The 23,994-nt window shown below is 32.1% G+C and overlaps 2 protein-coding genes across 2 annotated transcripts; one reads left to right on the top strand and one right to left on the bottom strand.

Annotated features, from left to right (window-relative positions):
• Positions 1-22: 22 nt before the first annotated feature.
• Positions 23-1,937, bottom strand: LOC132632777 (bidirectional sugar transporter SWEET5-like). Its single transcript, XM_060348848.1, has 6 exons — positions 1,712-1,937; positions 1,583-1,619; positions 1,265-1,481; positions 1,009-1,170; positions 611-730; positions 23-502 (listed from the first exon to the last, which is right to left on the bottom strand). Exons 1-6 carry the CDS (start codon positions 1,752-1,754, stop codon positions 371-373), a joined length of 711 nt encoding a protein of 236 aa, XP_060204831.1. The 5' UTR covers positions 1,755-1,937; the 3' UTR covers positions 23-370.
• A 15,408-nt stretch (positions 1,938-17,345) lies between these two features.
• LOC132632775 (uncharacterized) lies at positions 17,346-18,786 on the top strand. The gene is made up of 2 exons (XM_060348846.1): positions 17,346-18,082; positions 18,165-18,786. The coding sequence occupies exons 1-2, from the start codon at positions 17,825-17,827 to the stop codon at positions 18,252-18,254; spliced, it is 348 nt and encodes a 115-aa protein (XP_060204829.1). The 5' UTR covers positions 17,346-17,824; the 3' UTR covers positions 18,255-18,786.
• The last annotated feature ends 5,208 nt before the right edge of the window (positions 18,787-23,994 follow it).

Here is a 23,994-nt window from a genome sequence, read left to right as displayed (position 1 = left end):
CAATTGCTAATGTGTTGAAACAAAATAAGTGGCTATATTGAAAAGATAAAATCTATGCACTAATAGTGAAAGAAAATATTTACACAATCAAGTAAGTAGCTTAAACTGCAGTTACATTGGGAGTTAGGATAACTCTCTCTAATAAGCCTTGACCGGCAACCTACATAAAAATGGTAAGTGACTTGCCATAACGTGTTAAATCAAGCTGGTCTTATAAAAAAAAAAAAAAAAAAAAAAAAAAAAACTACCGGTGCATCTAATTTAAATTCTAAATTAAACTGATCTAGAATTAATTTTTTTTTCCTTCTTATTTTGGGGGTCAGTGGAGAGTGTATCTCCAACATAGCCACTGTGACAATATTTTAGTGAATTAGGCTGTGGGATTCCTTGGAAGTTCAATTTCACTCGACTTTCCATCATCGTCCCAGTTGGTGGATTTGTAATATGTTGCATAAAGGATGAGCTGAACTGCTCCAGATAAGGCTCCCAGACCATTGGGTACCTATCATTAAAATGAAAATACAGATTAATTCAAAATGCTATTACCAACTTTTAACTTATGTAGTAATGTACATGAATAGGCAAAAAAGAAATTAAGAAAGAAAATTACCAGGATGTAAGGATCAAATTTGAGGAAGGCATACGCGAACCAAACACATCCATTGGCAAAGTTTGCAAGTGACAGGTAAAATGGCATGTATTTCACACTCTTGGTGCTGATGACTCGACGCTACATAAAAGTAACCATCAAACGTTAATGAATATATGCATGGTAGAGTTTATGTTCTCTGAACTAACAATATAAAATACGTTTACACTATCAGGTTAACTAATTGACCTATAATAATATGAATCTCTCTATATATATCAAGCCTAGAATATTACTATGATAGTTGAAAAATAAATTATATTGTTAATGCATATAACCTAAACTCGATAGTGTAAAGTACTCTTATCTTGAATATAAAAAAATAAAATAAAGAGAAATGGATTCAAATGGATTAATACCATGACAGTGAGGGGCGAAGCATACATAAGAATATTCATAATGACAGCCAATATACCGACGAGCATAGATCTGGTCGTGGTGTCATGAAGGAAAGTAAGCGTAACGAAAATGACGATCGCCAAAAGGATTAATTCAGCTATCAAAACAATAATAATCCTCTTCTGTTATGATACACATAAAAACAACATGTTAGCTCAAATTAAATTTATCTAGAGTTACAAGGCAATATAATTACAACTAATATTGAGTACGTACACGCTTTGGCCAGTCGGCATAGATAAAGAAGACGGAAACGTAAATTAATTCAATAACGAGACCGATGCCATTAATAGTGATGACAAGAAGACTATCTGGATGAACAAAAGGCATTCCATAAAATACCCAAACTGCACAATTTAACACAGTTACAACATATGGGTCTGGTCTGAATTGCATCACCGTCTTTGCTTTCCATATTTTAATGAACGTTGGCCTGCAACCAAAAGAACAATAATACTAAATTCACTAATGTTTCAACGTGATCGACCAAAACATAATTAATTAATCAACATTTACGTTAAGCTAGGGACTTACACTGGGGATAGAAAGAGGAAGAATGATATAACGTTTCCTACATGAATTGTTGCATGAAAAAAAATGTTAAGAGCGGATATAGCTAGATATATTATTTAAAGATTAGTATGACAAATTAATTATACAGACCAATAATCCCAACAACCGTCCTTATTGACTCTCTACTAGCCATATATCCGATTAATGCTGGAAGAAGGAGATAGCAATCGAGGAGATTAAGGATACGAGCACCTTAAAAGCTAATTAAGAGATGGCAAATTAAATGTCAAAGGAAGACTAAATCAGGGAATTTCAGGCAATTTAATTTTTGTAAATGGATTAATTTGAAAACAGAGTGTATATTGGAAAGTAAAACCTGCAATTTGTTTGCATGGATAACTTATATCTTCAATTATTAAAGGAAAGCCATCGAATTTTCAAAGTATTTATACATGAACAATGGATGAGCAAATTTTCCTCTGTTTTCGGTTACTCGTGAGAAGTGAAGAACAAATAGAAAAAGGTCAAGTGATAATAGCTCTTTTTCTGGCTATATGCATGCAACCTTATCCACAAATTTAACAGAGCCATGTGAATTTTCTTTGTTCAAGGATATTATGGTTATGCTAGTGAATAGTGACCATAATGTTTGCATAATTTTTGCGGGTATTATCTAGTTAATTATCTCTAATTACGTCACTAGTATAATATATGGTCACTACTTATGCTAGTGACTTAGTAGTGAGTCTATTGACCAAAAATTGTTCACACGCTGTAATTCGTTTTATTCATCTCTTACTTTTTCCTTTTTGAAAGATCATATGCTAGGGAAGAGAGGCGAAACCATCGGGGGATTAAAGAAAATGTCATGTTAACGACGTTAAATTAAATAAGTAACAAAGTCATTAACCAAAGATAAGATACAGTACAGTTTAAGTAAAATTTTGGAAGCATTTGATTAGTGCGTCATACTTACTTCTCCTTCTAAAAGGAGACCTCACAATTCACATGATGTCTGTAATTTGGATTGAGTAAATTGAAAAGGAGTAATTAATCATAGATTTATAGAACGACATCAGATTCTTACAAATATTTAATTTCTTTCAAAATAGTACTGCAACCGTGTCAATTGTTTGTTGGAGGGATTAGATTGCTTCAGGTTTGAAACTAAGTAGCAATTTTGTTTCTTTAATCAAAGCAGTTTCGAAAAATGCTATAGATATAATCTTTTATCATATAAATCAATTAATTATTATGAAAATAAAGGTGATTCATTATACTTGAATCTTTATGATGAAGCAAAATAGGAGCAAAAAGAAAAAGAATGTTTAGAGAATGATAAAATGAGGCGGGACCTTTCTTTAAAGCTAGCTAATATCATTCAGGAATTTACCGTGAGTGACCTTCTACCAATAAAAATATCTTCAAATTGAAAAGTACAACTAAGGAGGTTTAAATTTTACCTTATTATAATCGTCCTCAATAAGCATGAAAAAAAAAAAAAAAAAAAAAAAACCAAGAGCATTGCATGAAATATTTTATGATCATTACAGAATTTATAATATAATGTTAGATGCGGATTTAAATTTAAACTTTATGAGTTTTGAAATCTACAACAAAAAATTCCAGTATAATAATTGGGTTGTAAATTTACATTTTGTATATATTTAATGAATTTTCATAATGTAAATACAGAATTAGGAAAAATCATCTGAGTTTGAGTGAAACCATAAATTGGCTTCTAGCTTCAGTCCTAACTATGTGATGATATTATAAAGAGTGATGCTTAAAAGATGAAGTGAAATAAAAGCAAGGAAGAAAGTCGTGGTGGGACTTGAATCGGGAGGTGTTGCAGGCGGTAACACATAAGGTCACCCAACTATGGGACTTTACAGAATCATGTTTCTTTATTTTGTAATAACAAGGTCACCCAACTTATCCTATATCACATTAAAAGTCACCAAATAAATATTTGGCCAATAAAATATGACATGACATTTAATTTAGTCCACATGGACTTTTTTTTTCTCAGTGCACATGACAAAATGACTCGACCCGACCGACACAAACCCTTATTAACCCTAACTCTTAATTAAAATAGAGTTTCACTTTCTCTAAGAAAATTGACCCATCATTTATTAAAATCGTGTCGTCTTCTTTTTCCTTCTCTCAGGAGAAGTCCATAAGGATTTTTTTTAACGAAATAAGAGAATAGTCAACTATGAAAAGAATAGTTGCAAACTGCCTATTATTTTGTTATGGGAAAATACATAACCCCCCCCCCCCCCCCCCCGCCAACGTATAGCCAGATTAATTATGACGCACCCAGCCTTTGCGGGGGACCTATTACCCCCCCCAGTCTTAATTTTTCAGTATTTTAGTACCATTTTCGACTGACGTGGCAAAAAAAAAAATATGACGAGTGAAAATGGTCCAAACAAGATATTTTAATAAAAATTAATTTTTTAAAATTTATTTATATTTTACCCTCCCACCCTCCCTCTCTTTCTTCTTCTTTCTTATTTTTCTCTTTCTTCTTCTTTCTCCTCAACCACCGCTACCGCCGCAGCCGCCACCGCAGCAGCAGCAACCGCCGCTGCCGCCACACCGCAGCAACAGCAACAACGCAGCAGCAACAACAACGCAGCAGTAGCAGCAACCGCCGCCACACAGCCGTCGCCGCCGCCGCAGCAGCAGCAGCAACAACGCAACAGCAGCAGTAGCAACCACCGCCGCCGCCGCTGTCACACCCCATTTTAACCCCGTAGAGTTAAATTAGAAGTACGACATATTGGAGATTCCTATTTTTGTTGTTTTGTTAAGGAGTCGCCACCTAATTATTTACGGTGAATTAGGACACCTAAAGTTTTTTAAAGTTATTGTTTAAAGTTAACTTTGTTTAAGGTCTGCGAAACTTAAGATTCTAGGTAAGGGTTCAATTAGTCTAAAGGGAAGGTATTAGGCACCCTTTAAGACCCATTAACAATGGTTAACCGACCGGACTTATGATTAATTAGGCTAAGTGTAAATATAGTATTATAAAAAAATAACTTGGTAAATATAGTTAAAGTTACAGATAGATATAAAAATGTTGTTTAGAAAAAAATGGGATTTGTGGAAAAGTAATAATTTGTATGAAAAGTGTATCTTTAATGCTATTTTCTAATACGACTTATAAATGTTGTTAAAGTTTTAAACGAAAGTACAATAATTTTGTTTAAAATAATACTTGTAGAAAACACAATAATTTGTGTAAAAGAAGATTCTAAATGTTAAATGAGACTTAAAGATATTGCTAAGACCTTAAATAAAAATATAATAATGCTATTCAAAAATATGATTTGCAGAAAATAAGCTAATTTACCTATGAATAATAACCTTTTAAAATATGATTTGACAATATGATATTTAGGTAAAGATGATATTATGTGAATATGGTGGTGTAAAAATACCTAGACTTATATTCTTAATAAGAGGCAAAGGAGGTGAATTTTATTTCTTACTAACTTATTTAACTAATTCGGCTAAAGATATGCATAGTTGAATGTGTCTCAAAATAATGTTTATAAAGAATACTCAGATTAATAATTTACATATTAGTGACGTTTTTTGAGAATTCTAAGATAGTAAAATAAAGTATGATTTCTTTGACTTGAAATATGAATTTGCTATCGAATATCAATTATACAAAAAGTAAATATTAGAGATTCTATAAATAATTAAAAAAAATGAAACTTCATGGAATTGATTATTATTATTAGTTTCCTTAAATTAGCTACCCATTATCCAACTAAACTCCACTAATTTGCTAAAAAATTCATCTAGATTAACAAACAAAGAATTAATCATACAACAAAATTAAATGCACAAAGATAAGATAGAGGAGCAAAGAAATTAAATGGGCTCAGTCCGTTAAAGAGTGATGTTGCCTGCTACTGTAGCTGTTCACATTTTATTGGGCTTTGGCCCAAATTCTGCATTCTATTTGTTGCAGGCTGACTCGAGAGAGGTTTGTTGGGCTTTAGCCCAACGCCAAGTGCGGAGGGAGAACGAGTCTCTCGGACTCGTATCGATAGTCATGCATAAAATAAAAATAAAGGATTAATATATATAATCAATGAATAAGATTAAACATAATGGAATGCGAATGCGAAACAAGACAATAGCTTTTAACTAAAACAGGGTCTGCCCGTGACTAAACTTATTAATGACTTCCAAACAAGCAATAAGAAAGAAGTAAGACAAACGTAGCAGGTATTTGCCTTTTAAACAAAAGAAGTATTGTCCCAAAACAACAAATGACCCAAAATTCTGCAGTTATTTTAGAATCGAATCTGCCTAAAATATGGCAGATTATTTCTCGAAACACCATAGCAAATTGACTCAAAATTGCAACCACATATCTGCAATAACTGCAGTACTTCTAGTTCCAAAATGTTTAGAGGATACAACTCAATTCACCCCCCGCAAACGAAGCAACAATGCAACAAATTAACAACCAGTTACGACCTATTAAACTTAAAGCAACCAGCCCTTTCAAAAGTCAGCAAACTACTCCCCTTTGAAGATAACAAATTTTGTAGTGGCATATGTTAACCCGCAACCATTCCTTAGTCGAATACAAAGATTTGTTCCTTTTAAGTGAAAGCCACAGTTAAATGAGGCAAATTGAGCGGCCAACTGCCTCTAGACATACATTAAACCATACTAGAAAACAAGTACCTTAGCAAGATTCATAGACATTCTTATTGTGAAAAGAACAAAGAAAACTCAAGCCACAAACTCAATACATCCTTCACTGCTATAATGAAACGAAGAATAAATTCCTTGACAATCATTTTGTTTTGCAGATAAAGGGGCTGAAGGCTGCAGACAAACAGTAATAGCAGCTGTAGGCAAGGTAAAAAAAAAGGGAGAAGTATGCGGTTGCTAAGGACCAACAAAGGCAAATTAGGTTGACAACCAACTCAAAACATTGATGTAGAGCTGAGTGGAGTTTTTCCATACAATAATACATAGAGGGAATATTTCAAACAGGAAGACACTGCAGCAGACTGAAATGAACACATACAAGGTTTTAATAAAACCATACATGCCCAGAATCTTTAGGGCTAAACCTAAGGCCAGACCAACTAAAACATACACTCATCAATTGGTTTTGTAGACATATTGAAAGCAGATGTAGGGATGCAGACTTTAAATTTAGCAAAGTGAACCTTCAAATTGTTTCAACAGTACCCCATGCTCAGTTTGACAGAGAAGCAAACCTCTTTTTTAAAAAAAAAAAATAAGAATGAGCAAGTTGGAACCCCAACTAAGCATGTATTAAGATTGAAAGAACCATTTGGTAGTATTCTAGATTTAAATACATAGCATGTTTTCTTTAGAATTCAATGACTAAGCAGGACATGGAAAAACCAATGTTAGGAAAGTTGTTACGACTGGGCAAAGAAAGGATCAAACCAGAAAATCAACTAAGTCAAAACCTCTCTATGCTTCCTGGAAAGTGAAGTGAACTGATCACAAGCAAATGTATTTGGCTTCAGCCGCAACAAATTTTTTTCTTGACTTAAAAGAGACATTTGCACTTTAACTATAGGCCAACATGTATAGATATTTCATCCGAACTTATGAAAATGTATTTATCATTAAATCGTATCCAGACAGAGGTTAACAGATCAAAAACAAAACTTTTCAAAACACGAAATGTGAAGGATCTTTGCTATTTTTTACAAAATACCTTCAGACCAAATGAAAAATGGCTTCATTTCTATATCAAGATGAAATTGTGAAACTATAGAAAATATTTCTGTACCTGATTACTTAATCACAATTGAAATTAACCCTGCTAAGGCGTACTGGGATATCTGGTCGTATAGTAGTAGTAATTCAGACCCAATAAAACATTTTTTTAAAAAAAAACATCAACTCACAAACATTGTTTAACTAACGTAACCAGCAGATAAATTAAACATTACTCGTTACTAAACCGAAATTAGACTAACTAAAACTTGGATATACGCAATACTATTGAACTGATAAACTGAAATTTAACCAAAAACCGAAGCAACAACATACACGAACAACATCACATATTAAATTCAAAATGAAAGAAACACGCTGACCTTTTGTGGGTGCAGTGAAGTGGGTGTCGACGTCTCGGATTTATACTCGAAGAACCCGATTAAAGTGACAAAAATTTCCAACCAAAAATAGAGTGATTGTTGGTTGTTCCTTTTCGAGTAAAGACTCTTTTATGATCAAAATCGATATTTTTGGTAGGGATTTTTGCGGTTACGGCTTCTTGTTCCCCTTTTGTAGGATTGATTTCGTTTTTAACTCCACGAACTCTAACAAAAGAATTTGAAACAGACTTAGATTAGAGTAAAAAAATAGGAAGTGTTAAGTGTTATCTCCCTCAAATCTCTAAAGATATTCCCCAAAAAATCCCCCCCCCCCCTTGTGCAGAACAATTCGTCCTAGATTTATAGGGTTTTCGATTCGGGTTTGAGGAAGAGAGAGAGGAGCGTAGAAGAGAATAGTGGGGGACAGAGGGAAGTGGAGCGGAAATGGTGGGAGATGGGAGCGAGAATGAGGGAAAAGGGAGAGGCGGCTAGGGTTAGAGAGGGAGACGAAGGAGAAAGGGAAAGAGAAAGGAGAAAATAAAAAATGAGGGGCGGCTGAGGGTTTTAGGTTTTTTAGGGAAAAATTGGGCCGGGTCGGGTAGTTTTGGTTTGGGCCGGGTAGGACAAATGGGTAATGGGCTGAGGGAATTAAAATGGTAGTGGGCTGAAAAAATGTGGGTTGTTTATTTGGGTAAAAAATAATATTGTGTTTGTATTTTTGGCTATTAATTTGGCTAAAAATATTGATCCTTCCTCCGCTATTTAATTATTTTCGGGCTTCTAATTTAGTAACCAGTACAATATTTATTATGTGAAGATAAATAGTAATTAATATATGGAAAGTAAGGATTTTACAAAGTATTGTCTTGTAATTAATTTAACGAATCCGAACCCGAAACGAAAATGATGACTAACTGTTCAAAATTTATGATAAAGTAATGCTCATAACGTCGAAAAGTATAAGTAATGATATTAATAGTAGTAGCAATAAAATATTTGGAAAATAAAGTATTTAGCTCGTCAGTAAATTTAGAAACCCGATAAAAATCAAATAAAGGAGGGACAAAATTGGGTGTCAATAGCCGCCACACCGCAGCAGCAACAATGGAGAAAGAAAATAGGTTGAATGTGTGTGTGTGTGTGTGTGTTAATGGAGGAAGAAAATGGGTTGAATGTGTGTGTGCTAATGGAGGAAGACAATGGGTTGATGGATTTCTTGAAACAAAGAAGAAGAAGAAGAAGAAGAAGAAGAAGAAGGGTTTAGTGATGAAGAAGACAAAATTAATGGTTTAATGGTTAATTAGAGATTAATTAGTGTAAATATAATTAATAAAAGAAAAATCAAATGAAAAAAAAAGTTGCAGTGACGTGGCGGAGAGTGTGCAACACTCTCCATTGTGCAACTCGGCTTCAATTTTTTTTTTTTGCCACGTCAGTCAAAAAATGGTACAAAAATACAGAAAAATTAAGACTGGGGGGGTAATAGGTCGCCCGCAGAAGTTGGGTGCGTCATAATTAATCTGGCTATACGTTGGGGGGGGGGGGGGGGGGGGGAGTTTATGTATTTTCCCATTTTGTTATGGAAGGTATATGAGAAACCTTGTTTTGTTACTGATATCTTTGTTTATAGGGGAAAGGTGCAAATATGCCCCTCAACTTTCCGATTCAAAACAAATATACCCTCATTAAAAAGTAGTGTATATATGCCCTACCGTTACAAAATGGTGCAAATATACCCTTTTTGCTTAAGAATTTTTTTGAAAAAATCATTTAGCTTATTTTTTAATTTAAAAAAATGTCACGTGGCTTTAAAAAAAAGTCTTCCCATTTTCTTTAGTAGACATATTTTTCTAAAACCACATGATTAAAAAACAATAGTGGGTCAGGTCTGGTTCGTTTAAAAAAAGGGTACTTATTTTTTTAAAGTCACGGAGATAGTTTTTTAAACGAACCAGACCCAACACACCAGAAAAAAAAAATTACCATGTGGCTTTAGAAAAATATGTCTACTACAAAAAAATGAGTAGACTTTTTTTTAGTCACGTGGCATTGTTTTAATTAAAAAATAATCTTAATGATTTTTTAAAAAAAAAATCTGTCAACGAAAAGGGTATATTTGCACCATTTGTGTAACAGCAAGGGTATATTTGCACCATTTTCTAATGGCAGGGGTATATATACACCACTTTTTATCGAGAGTATATCTTCTCTATCAAAGTTGAGGGGTATATTTGCACCTTTGGTAAAAAAAAAAAAAAAAAACTACCATGTGGCTTTAGAAAAAATATGTCTACTCAAGAAAAATTGATAGACGTTTTTTTTAAAGCCACGTGACATTTTTTTAATTAAAAAATATGCTAAATGATTTAAAGAAAAAAATCGTCAATGAAAAGGCTATATTTCCACGATATTTGCACCATTTTGTAACGTAAGGGGTATATATATACCACTTTTTTTAACAAGGGGTATATTTGCTCCAAATCGCAAAGTTGAGGGGTATATTTGCATCTTTGCCCTTGTTTATATTTTAGTATATCCTTATTTTGTTATGTCGTTAAAAAAATCATTATGGACTTCTCCTGAGAGAAGGAAAAAGAAGACTACCCAATTTTAATAAAATGTTGGGCCAATTTTTTCAGATAGAGTGAAACTCTATTTTAATTAAGAGAGAATAGAGTTAATTTGGGTCGGGTCGGGTCGGGTCTTTTTTTCATGTGGACTGAGGAAAAAAAAAGGAAAAGTTCATGTGGACTAAATTCAATTTCATGTGATATTTTATTGGTCAAATATTTATTAGGTGACTTTTAATGTGATATAGAAAAAGTTAGATGACCTTATTGTTATAAAATAAAAAAACATGATCTCAAGAGATTATTATCCATAATTGAGTGATCTTCTGCATTACTACCTCCTTGAATCGGACGTTGAACTGCTTGCTAATTACTATTGATATGATGATAACATATTAAATAATGAACTGTTGGATGTTGGGAGATAATTTCCTTATAGCAATCTCCTTTATAGATTACTTTTGTTACTATTTAGAGAGTAAAATGTATCTCATTTGACTACGATCTCTTAACATTTAATAAATATTTTTTTAAATCTTCATCAATAGTATTACTTAAGTAATTTTTAAAATATACAAACTACAAAAACTGAAGGATTTATGTCAAATCCATGCAACAAAGATGTCTTTATTTTTATACTCTAAACTCCTTATTCTCTATGGCTGGTAACTATCAAAATTATCCAACTTATCCCACTGCCAGTGCATTTGTGCAGTCAAGTAGCCAAACTTGCCAGCTGCTATTTGATATTATTGGATTGAAGTGAAAGGATAAGCTTATAGAAGTAGAAGATATCTCCTATTATAGTGCATTCAACCATACATTTATTCAGTTGAAATAACGCTTGTTGGGTTGAAGTAACTTTCTTTACGCCAGCCACATGATGGACCCTCGTGAACTTCCCTTTTTAATATATATGAATTCCCTGTCAAGATTTATTTAATTCCTTTTAAAGAATGTTATTGATGGAATTAGATACAAATGTCAAGGCTCAGACCTAATTGTTAAGGATAACGATGAAACTCTCACTACCCAAAAATGGGAAAATCCGAATAAAAAATGTGTTTGCTCAAGTGATGTTCTAAATTCTAATAGCACGAAAGTCATACTATAGGTTTTTCAGTGTAAACATAAGTTCAGATATATTTATCCAATTGCTGCTAGATCGTAAGGAAAAAAAAAGTGATTATCTATTAGTGTACGTGTAGAATCTTCTCTGTTCAAACCTAAGATTACCATTGAAACGGATTATTTTTTTGTTTTGACAATAATGTTAAAATAGCATGACTAATTGAACTAATTATATCTTGCAGTTGTGTAGAATCTTCTCCCATCTTTCTTAAGTTTCCTTATTTTATTCATTAATTAAACGGCTGTGTCTATAAGGTGATCAAAAAGTATGATTCCGTGTATTTGGTAACTAAGAAAACTTATAAATTATGGCTTAATAAATCTGTATGATCAGAGGAAGTGTTGAAACGTGTTACAACTGACATTGAACCTTCAACTTCTTCCAGGATATATTGGTTTACTACGGAACCAGTGATTGAAACTAAATTGTGGAAATTTTGGGTTTTTTTGGTTAATTCAAAGAAGACAGATCTCTAGTCAATTGTCAAATCAGAGGGGGGGAGGGGGGGGGGGGGGGGGGGGATTATGCACAATTTTACACAAAGACAACAATCTTCATGTCATGTTTATTTTATTTAATTGCAACTACAACATGAACTCATGAAGTATGGAGAAACACTATATGCAAATAGTGAAACATTAGTTGCAAATCAGCATTTGTTTAACACTTTTATCCATTATCTAAACTTCAACTTGAAATAAAAATATTGAGGTTAGAAAACTTGTTCGATGAACATTTCAAGTGAAATTATGGGTTTCGCGTGGAGACTTTCAATTTCTCTTTCAAATGAAAATACATGTCCGAATAAAACTTGATCAACAGTATACTCTGAGAAAATGATCAAAATGGTCCTTAATGTATGAGGGTTGGATTGTTTTGGTCCTTGATATATTCACTTGATTGAAATAGTCCTTGATGTTTCGAGAAAATGATCAAAATGGTCCTTAATGTATGAGGGTTGGATTGTTTTGGTCCTTGATATATTCACTTGATTGAAATAGTCCTTGATGTATGCAAAATGTGGATGGTTTTGGTCCTAAATTCTAAATATAATGCCGTAACATTATTCAAATGTTTGACACAAAAAATCCATCAAATGTAAGTGAAATTTTTTTAATTTTTACTTTTTTATTATTTTTATTTTTTAAAAATATTATTCTTTTTATATTATTTATTTTTCATTTTCCTTCTTTTCATTCCCAACCTTTACTTCTTATGATTCCATGTAATTGCTCGTATTTTTTTATTTTATTCATTTAGCATAACCGTGTTATTATAAACTTATATTTTTCCTTTCTTTTGAATTATTTACTTAAGTTACGTTGAAACTTACTTATGTAATGTTAGAATTTGACATGTATTATTCATAACATTACATAAGTATGTTACGTTGAAACTTAAGTAAATAATTCAAAAGAAAGGAAAAATATAAGTTTATAACCCCATTCACAATGAAATTCTACTTTAATAACGTCACCCGTTATATGTCAAGTTTGTTAATAACTCATTCTTTTCAATATTAAGAGGCGTAGTTTCAAATATTAGAATAATAACACGGTTATGCTAACACGGTTATGCTAAATGAATAAAATAAAAAAATACGAGCAATTACATGGAATCATAAGAAGTGAAGGTTGGGAATGAAAAGAAAGAAAATGAAAAATAAATAATATAAAAAGAATAATACATTTTAAAAATAAAAATAATAAAAAAGTAAAAATTAAAAAAATTAAAAATATTTCACTTACATTTGATGGATTTTTTGTGTCAAACATTTGAATAATGTTACGGCATTATATTTAGGATTTAGGACCAAAACCATCCATATTTTGCATACATCAAGGACTATTTCAATCAAGTGAATATATCAAGGACCAAAACAATCCAACCCTCATACATTAAGGACCATTTTGATCATTTTCTCGAAACATGAAGGACTATTTCAATAACCGGTTAACAAACAGGCCGGTTTCCGGTTCAAAAACCGGAACCGGCCACCAGTTCCGGTTTACCGGTTAAATAACCGAAACCGGACTGGTCCGGTTCAAAAGTGTCAAAAACCTCTTCTTTTTTGTTTTTTGTATATTATGTATATATTATAGTATTTATTAATATGTTGTAGGTATATTTACGTATGTTATATAAGTTTATAAGTAAGGTTTATATATTTACTGACTAACAACAATATATATATATATATATATATATATATATATATATATATATATATATATATATATATATATATATATATATTAAGTTATATGCTTAAGTTATACTACATATACCTAAAATATACAAAGAATATACTTATATATATCAATATACTTAGGTTATATAACTTATATATATATACACACTTATATATTATAACTTAAGATATTTATAGCTTAATTTTTTTCTAAGTTTATAAATTCGTATTTTATAAATTAATTATATTTATATTATAAGTATATTCTTAATATATTTTAGTTATTTTTCAAGTATATAACTTTCTAGTTTTTAATTTAAGTAGATGTATATTATAAGTATATTCTTAGTATATTTTAGGTATATTCCTAACTTAATATAAGTAAAAATATGCACACAAGTAAATAGAAGAAAGCTCAATGAGCCATATATTTTATTCATTTTTGGATAATATTTATTTGCAAGTTGTAGTTTTTTTTAACTTGCAAATAATACATGAGTTGCAAAGAAATAGTAGAAGAATAAAATCACCAATTCTCAATCATTTGGTTAATTTCCCCCAAATCATATTTGGCCATGAAGATATCTTCAAAGTCTTCCATTTGGTCTGCTCCACTTGATATCAAATCTTCAATCTCTTCCTCTTTGCCTTCCTCCGCTTCTAAGTTTTAGTTGTGTCGCTCCGATCTAATCCAATTGTGAATGCACACTAGTACTTGCAAGCTAAAGCCGGATAATGAGTGTCTATAGTCTCTAATTTGTTGTCTTCCTTGGCTAAATGCACTCTCCGAAGCCACGGTTGATACTTGAACCGTAAGGATATCTCGAGTCATTCTTGAGAGTATTGGATGACTTGCCTTGTATTTCTTCCACCATGCTAAGACGTCCAAATCATCTAGTTCCTTGATATCCACATTTGGCTGCATCAAATAAAAGTTATATTTATCAAAGTTTGCATTACAAGAAGGAGTTGGATGTGAATATAAAACTTTTAAATGCGACAAACCCGACAAGTCCTTTTTGCTACTTTGAGAAGTAGCAGGGCGTAGAGCAACGGGTGTAGCATGTTCTTCCAAATTAGAATAATGACTAAAAACTTTTCTAAACTCGACATCAATAGCGAGTTCGGCTTCAACTAAAGATGGTTGAACTCCCTCTTCAATTTCTAAAAATGTATAAATTTGATTAACCAATGTTTTAGTATAAGACACTTTTAAACAAGGATTTAAAAGAGAACCCAATATAAATAAAGTTGGGATGGGAAAAAAATACTTCTTAAATTTTTTTGTCATATAAAAAATAGCTGCTTGATAATCGGGTTTATATTTATACTCTTATAAAACTCTAGCTATTTCCGCTAAGTAAGCTAAAATTTCAGTTATCGTGGGATAGAATTATTTAGAAAAAGCAAGAGTTGCATTATAAAAAATTTCTAAGAGTTCAACACATTCCTTAACATCTTCCCAATGCGTAAAATTTAACCAATCATCATTATTAATATTATATTTGTTGCGAACTTGTTGTATGCGAATCCTATACTCATATGCTTGTTGTAGCATAATGTAAACGTATTTCCACCTAGTCTCAATTTCTACTTGAATTTTTCTAGGTCTAAGGTTATTTTCCACACAACAATTCTTAAATCTCTAAGTCTTCCTATTAGCATTACAAAAAAGAAACGCAACCGCCTCTCTAACTTTTTGAATAGAATCATCAAAACACACAAGACCATCTTTAACAATTAAGTTTAAAATGTGACAACTACATCTCATATGAAAAATATTTTTTAGCGGAGGGTTTAATTCTCTTTTTAAAAGATCAATCCCCTTTGTATTATTAGAAGCATTATCTAAAGCAATACAAAGTGTTTTTGTATAAACGTTAAAAAATCTCATAATGGTAGACATTGAATCTACTAAAAAAATTCCATCGTGACGACCTTTCCCTTCATCATATAAAAAAGCTATAATTCTTTTTTGCATAACCCAATTATCATCAACCCAATGACATGTAATAGCAAAAAAATCTAACTTGTTAAGACTAAGACCCAAATCAGTGGTAAGAGAAACATTACAATTTAAAGAATTAAATACATGGCGCAAATAAAATCTATATTTTTTATACAAAGCTATAACATCCGCTCTACAAGTACTTCTAGGAATACCCTCAAATAACGGATTATAACAACGTTGAATGTAAGTAACAAACCTCAAACCCGAAGGAAAGGAAAATGGTAAACAATCATAAGCTACCATTTTAGCTATTTCTACACGCTCTTTTTTCTTGTCATACTTAAAAATTTTACCGGTTCGTAGGTCTATCGTCATTTGAATACCCCCACATTTGAACCTGTTTGCTCTCCCCAAACATTCATATGTTTCTTTCTCATATGACCACTTAGTGTGCCCGTTCCACCATCCTTACTAGTTTCTTGCCTAAAAGCAAATACTTGTTTACATATGTTATGTTTAACTGTTTGGCTTTCCTTATCCTTAGTCATAAAATTTCAAATTTTAGCGGTTGGCTTACGAATTCTAGGCGGTTTATCTTGTGTATGTGATTGTGCAGGACCTGTATCTCCTATGGGATTTTCGAGGACTTGTGTTTCATCATCATCATCAATTTCATTAAAAGTGTCGGTATAATATTGTTGCATTGCCTCATGACCTAAAAGTGGATTATTTCCACCAACATCAATACCTAAATTAGGTGTTTCTTCCACAAATGTTTCCTCATTAAACCCACCCTTAACAATACCACTACTACCGGCACCACGTCTAAATCTCTTCGCCATTATTAAATAGAATTAATTTAAATCACACTCAAATAAATCACAAGAAAATAAATTGCAACAAATTAAATTGCTAGAATTAAATTGCGTAAATTAAATTGCGAAAAATAAAGATAGAGTTGGAACGAAGGTAACAAATTGCCAGACTAATTTCCAACAAAGTGAATGCGGCTAGAATTGTAAATCCACCAAAGTCACTTCGGATTGTTGCAAAATCACCAACTCCACCAACAATATTATAATTGCAAAATTAATAATTGAAACTATAATAAAACTTTATAATATTTATTTGAGAGAAATTTAAAGTAGCTAATTATTGCAAAGTAACTATAATTGAGAGATTGAGAGAAAAAGAAGAGTGAATTGGTGTGGATTAAAATGGAAATAGAGAGGGGTTTATATAGGGGTGGGGGATGGGTTAAAGTGTTAAAAAAAAAAAAGCTTGAGGGGTTGGGGGAGCCAAAATATGGGCTTGGGACCGTTTGGCAACGGCCATTTTTGCAAATGGATCGTTGGCCAACGGTCCAAATTAGCAGCCCAACGGCTACATTTAAAAAAAAAAAATTAATTCGATCGATTTTACCGGTTTAACCGGTCCGGTCCGATTCCAAAAAAATCGAAACCGGACCGGTAGTTAATAAATGATTAACCGGAACTGGTTAACTGGTTCCGATTCCGGTTCCGATTTTACCAGTCCGGTTACCGGTTTGAACCGGTTAACCCGAACCGGTTGACGGGTTTACCTTCAGCTTTAAATTAATATTCATCTTTTTCAACTTAAAGTAATTATGTCCAAGCTAATTAATTTAATAATTTACTGCTACCGCTGAGAGTCTCACAAATAATGAATGTGACGTTAATCCTCAATTCGGTCTAGTTACCAATAATTAGTTCACCATTCTCTACGTTACTACGTAGTACTATTTTCACAAAATACCCCTCTTGCCCAAAAGCTATAAATAAGCCCCATTTACGATTCACATTTTTTGATAGTATAATAGGAGACTAAACAAACACACCAAAGTACCCCAGGATAACAATCAAATTTGCCTTGCATTACTTGACCGAGAAATGCAACGTTAATACATTATTTGTCTGTCTGAGCTTTCAGCCACCAGATAAAACAAAACGACAACCAAAAAGAAAAATAAACCAATGGAGTATAACCTTGTTATACAGCAAACACTTTCAAATAATCAAAATCCAAACAGCATGACTAGTGTCAAGTGTGTATATGATTCCAATAACCCTGGCTCCTAGTTCATGCTTTTCTTCCCCTTTTAATTATCATCGAAAATTCAAATCAGAGCTGTGTTTTAACTGTGATTGATCAGATCAAATTACTCGTTACCCTCACGGATTACTTATGAAAGTTGTGGTCTTTTGTTGACCAAATCTTGGGCACAAAACTGAAAACTAACTCATTTCTGCAGTCCAGGTGTTTTTCAAAAGACTATGGTAATGGAAATTGTGGTCTCCGTGGTGTTGCTGTTAGTGGGTATAGCTGTTTTGGTGTTCATTCATGTTTGTATAGTTGGGAGAGCTTTCGGTAACGGAAATGGCATCAATGGTGTAATTTTTAATCCAAGAAGTGTGAATAGAAGTATGTCACAAGAGGACATAAAGAAATTGCCCTGTTTTGATTACAAAGTGGAAGGTGTGAAAGAGAGTACAAGCCCAGTGGATTGTGCTGTGTGTTTAGAGAATTTTAAGGTTGGTGAAAAGTGCAGGTTGTTGCCAAAGTGCAATCACAGTTTTCATGCTCAATGTATTGATTCTTGGTTAACAAAAACAGGTGCTTGTCCAATTTGTAGAGCAAGTGCTAAATCGCCAGTGGAAACAGAGGAACAAAGCAATAATTCTAGTGAAGTTGCACTTGAAATGACTTAAAGGTAACAATAATTGTTTTTTTTTTTTATTTGAAGTAGGGACTGGGGAGTGGGTAGTATATTTTGATTTACTCCCTCCGTTCACTTTTATTTATCCACTTCAAACTTTTAATGTTGTTTAAGAAATAATAAATTGAGTACATAATTTATCAATGTACTCATGCTAATTGATGCATATTTTTATTGAATTTGAAAAATGATTTGAAGTGAGTAATTAATACTATAGGTAAACAGGAAAAATAAATTACTTTCTCTTGATATGCTAAAAGTGATAAGTAAATGTGAAAATTTATTTTTAAAATATTGAACAAGTAAAAGTGAATGGTGGAGGGAGTACATTACAAATTGTGGGGAAAGAGAAAAGGATGAGAGGTTCTGTTTCAGATAGGAGTACTTGATTGCTAGTGTTGATTCCTTTCTATAGCCATGTATTCTTTTTTAGTTTTTTCTTTATCCAATTGTAAGCATTTGTTTCATTGTAATTAATGTTACCTTGTTGTCAAGTATCCAATTTCTTTTGTTCTCCTCCTTCTATCTTTTCACAAGTTGAATTTATGGAGGAGAAAATAAAAAGATAGGGCCCGGAGAAAGCGATCTTTCCAATAGTTGTCAAGAGAACAAGGTTAAGAAACTACTACTACTTATTTTCGGGTGTGAACCAATAAATGCATGCCAAGTTTCTTCTTTTCATTTTTTGATAATCGTAACATTCAGGACAATTTATAATTTAACTAATTTTATGAGTACCTCCAACCTCTTCACTAGCATAAGTATAGAGTAACTTGTTCTACAAAAGGCATGTCAGGTGTCTTTTTATGTACTTTATTACTTAATCATGTTTAATTAATATATTTTACCTAAATTTCTCGCTTTTTATGTACTTTATTACTTAATCATGTTTAATTAATATATTTTACCGAAATTTCTCGCTTAAACATGATAACTCATATAGTTTGGTTTATAAAACTAATTTAGCTATTTTAATCAAATACGAAATTGAGTGCAACTAATGTTTTATTGAAGCAAGACATCTTCGAGCCATAGATGAGATTTTCTGAAAGTGACATGGGATTTCTGGGTGGTTGGGTTGGGAGCTTAATATCTATCATCAAATCATTGCTTATTTGATCTCATAACGGGGCCTCAATTATCATAACTTTCGGTTTAAGTTTTAAGCAGCAGACAATACTTAGTTATTACTTGGAACAGTAAGCAGATAACTTCAAGATCTTTGTTTTATGTATTTACATTGTGCGCGTGTTTTGCTGTTTTTCTCTTTTTCTTTAAATGATTAATTGTTACTTGTTAGGTTGGGTTAATTTCATATGGTAATAACTTTCACAGTATAACACTTATTATCATACTATTTCTTTGTAATAATTCAGCTTTATCTAAAGTGTTACGAAAGTAACTAAACTATTTTTTTGTAACTAACAGATCACTCGATTTTATTTAAGTGTCACGAAAGTTGTTAAACTATTTTTGTAACTAAAAGATCACTCAACTTTACCTAATTATAGTAAAAAAGTCATTAAAAGAAAACAAAAAGGCATGTATATTATACTTATGCAGAGTTAAATGACTTTTTCATTAAAAAAATTATGTGAGGCAATTTTTAGAAGTTTAAATTAGATGCAAAATGTATGTTTTCCTTCCTATGCGTAGGCAATTTGGAATTACCAAAAGAAAGAAATTAGTTAGTGCATACCAAAAAAAAAGAAGAGTTATCAAAATTATATATATGTAATATTTAAATATGTATTTATGTCTAGTTGCACCTAGGGGTGTCAATGATTTTGAGAAAACCGACTTAACCGACCGAACCGTACCGTACTGAACTAATTTTTAGTTTTTTTTTTTAATAAAACCGACGGTTTTTATATAAATTTAGAACCGTACCGACTAATTGGTTGGTTTTTAATTTTATAAAATTAAATCGAAAAAATACCGAACCGTACCAAATAAGTTTATATTTGTAAAATATATTCTATACATTAAAATTTTCATCTTGGGTTTGGGATGATGAAAACGACTACAAGCCGGCGATATAATTAACACCTAAAGTTCCAATGCTGAAACCTATTAAACTACTCCTATTGAAATCAAGTTAGTTCTAGCATCTCGAGTAGTAACTACCTTGTAAGCTACAAGGTATTCCAACGATCTTGGATAGAAACCTAAGAAGTATTAGATATTTTTCTTCTCGTATGATTTTAATTTTTTATTAAATACTTAATCTTAGTAGACTCCATTCTTGAGTCTCATCTTGATTGAATTTTCCCCCTTGTGCGATCTTAATTTCACTCTTTGTCTTTGCTTAACATTATTTTACACTATCGTAAAATAGTGGGACCAATCCTTATTCTTATCGTCTTTCATGTTTTCTTGATTCATCACTCTTTAAATAGTAAAAATGTCTAGAGAGTTTTTTTCCAAAGTCATATAGCAGTATGCATGATATCGTGCTCTTTGTTAAAAAAATCGAAAATTAACCGAACCGTACCGATACCGAAGAGAAACCAAGATGAAGTGACGATTTCGAAAAGTCTAATTTTGATTTTACAAAATAAAATAACCGAAAAATTGGTATGGTATAAATTTTATAAAATCACCGCCCAAACTGTACCATTGACACTTGCACCTGTTGCCACAAAAAAAGTACTATAATATTTAAATCACCTGGGTATAGGGGTGCTTATCGGTCGGTTTGGTTTTGGAACTTAGCGGTTCGGTTTGTAAATATGCTAAACCAAAACCAAATCAATAAGATATTCGTTATCCGTTTTAGTTTATTGGTTATTGGTCCGTAACGGTTCGTTTTTCGATTTAACCAATAAGAAAATGCTCCGGTTTTTTTTTTTTTTTTTGGCTTTCTCTTGTTTCCATTTGTTCACATACACACTGCTTTCATGCATAAAGTCTACACAAGTTACAAGACACAAATTATAAAATGCATTGTATTAATCTTTCAAAAACAAACAAGGGCAGTTCACAGTTCATTTTCTTCATAAACAAGGCCAACTTTTTCATAAACAAAACACTACGAACAAGACAAAAACTATCAAATGTAAAACAAAATCTATAAAATGCAAAAGAAAGCAGTAAGCAGCAGACCGTTAGGCATCACAAGGCGCAAGCCCTAGTTTCCCATGAGAATTGAGAGAATAAGCGTGCTTGCGGTAAGTAATTTAGAAATAGGTTTGTATTTAAAAATTAAAATTTAAGCTACTAAATCTCTAAAATCGAAAACCGAACCGATAACCTAATAAAAAAATTTACAAAATCATTTACAAACCGTTAACCCAATGACCTGGTATCGATAAACCAATAGCGTTTTTATTGGTTTGGTTTATCGGATAAATCAGTTTTTGTACTCCCCTACCTGGGAAGGCTGTAATCATAGCCCACAAGATTTTAAACTTTGAGGCAACGTTTGGTATGAAGTATAAGCAAAATTAGTCTAGGGATAAAAGTTTAGTACCACATTATTCATTGTTGGTTGTTAATCCTGGGATAAGTTATCCTAGCATTAAAAATAGAACCGAGATAACTTATACCAATTAGAGGGTGGAATAATAATTCTGGCAATAATTTATCCCAGGATAAAATAGGAAAATTGACTAAAATAGCCCTGAGGGTAAATTTTGGACATTTTAGGCTAAATAGGGTGGAGGGTATTTTTGTAAACAAACAACTTCTTCTTAAAAATTAGGCAATGCATGTTATTTCTAATACAACATATCAAACAGTGAATTGAAAATAATACCAAATAACTAATTCCAACATAACCTGTCTTCAAACCAAACAACCCCTGAAGGCACACTTTTGAGTCATCTATTAGATGAGGCCTAGCATTTATCCCATTTTGGGCCCTTAAAGAGGAGAAATTAGTCCACCTAAAAGTTCCTTTTAGCAAGGAATAATTACTTGATGTAACTTCTTATAAGACCTATTTATTGATAATAATTACCCTTTTAGTTATTTATATTTAGTAGCTAATTTACTTTTCTAATTTACCATCCATAACTATATCAGTAACTATGCACATACATGGTTAAACAAATCCCTTAACAGTAGGCATTGACTATTATTAAAACTGATTCCATAATTTTAGCTTCCCTTTCATTCTTCAATCGTGATTCTCCTTCTCTCTTCCCTTTCCTTCTTCAACTATGTTCCATTTCCTTCTTCCACTAAATCCTAAACCCTAACTTCTTTTCAACAACGGCTATCATTGTTAACTTCTTCTTTTCCACTAAACCCTAAACCCTAACTTCTTCTCAACAACGGCTATCATTATTGTTGCAGGTGCTGCCAAACATATTAGATTCTTTTTTTTTTTTTTGGCATCAAAATATGGCATTTGTTAACATACCTTCTTGATGCCTCAATGGCTTTCAATGTTATTTGATTCATTGATTTTCTACACTATTATTTTTGTTTTCATTAATTAATATGTATGTAATTTGTGTATTTGAACCAGTGATGCATATGTTTGCATGTTTTTGTGTGTTTGAAGGGAAGAGAGAAAGATATTAAAAAAAAAAGATATTATTCTGTCATTAATAAACACTAGCTTTAATGCCTAAATTTAAGGGATCTGGTTATTGTTTACAGATTAGTTATGTATTTGAAGATCTTCAAATACACTCGTCCGAATACATAAACTAATGAGATGGTAGCTATATATCGTAATATTGAAAAGGGTAGCTACTAATGGTAAGAACCTCTAATAAGGTAGTTATTTCTGTAAGTTTACCTTTAGCAAAACTGATCATCTTATTGGGCTGTCCATCTTAATTCGAGAGTAAACCAACAATGATCTAATTGGCGCTCGAATAAGATGAAGCGCCCCCAATAAGATGATTAGTTTCAATTTTTTTGTGGGGATCGCTCTTTAAAGGCACTGTTCTTTAATTTTCCCCCTTAAATTGCTGGTTTTTAATTTTTGTCCTTCACCTAATATCATGAGATTTGGGGTTCAAACTCCGGTTCAGTAAAAACAAATCGCAAGGAAGAGTTTCGTAGCAAAATTAGGCCTATTAGAGAAAAAGTTAGGCCTTAAGGCAGAGTTTTACAAAATTCTAACTGAGTAAAAGAAAAAAAATTGTCTTAATGCAAACCTCTATCATAAGGTAGAGTTTTGCCTTATGTGCTTGATCAGGTAGAGTTTGCTCAAACTCTACCTTGTGAATTTTTTTAAAATTTTGATTGAGCAGGGGTTCGAACCCGAAATTATTTTAGCGAAGGACAAAAATTAAAGACCACCAATTCGAGAGCAAATATTAAACCAACCCGAATAAGGCCAATCGGGCAAATGCACATCAGTTTTCTGCTAAAAGGAACTTTTATGTGGGCCAATTTCTCTTTGAGGGCTCAGAATGGGCTGAAAATGAAATCGGCCCAACTAAAATAAGGATAATAGCTAGCAGACAATAAGATTTACTTATAATGCTCAATATTTAAATGAAACTAATGATAATAGGATATGTGTTTTCACATAGGCTTTATTACATAACTATGGTTAAGGAATATCTACTTTACTGCAAATGTATCATCTATCATTGTAAAGTAACGTGTTTGGTGTAATAAACACGGGGAGGTGAAAAGATATATTTCCAAACAAAAGTAGAACTCACAAGCTGTTCAGTCTTGTTCTTTGCTCCGGTAGTTCAAGTGTCTTATTGGTTTACTCAAATTCTCTTTTTGAGTTACAATTACAATTGTTAAGAATTC

This window comes from Lycium barbarum, chromosome 3 (assembly GCF_019175385.1).
Source record: "Lycium barbarum isolate Lr01 chromosome 3, ASM1917538v2, whole genome shotgun sequence".
NCBI lineage: Eukaryota > Viridiplantae > Streptophyta > Magnoliopsida > Solanales > Solanaceae > Lycium > Lycium barbarum.
This window is presented reverse-complemented; position numbering and strand designations above follow the sequence as displayed.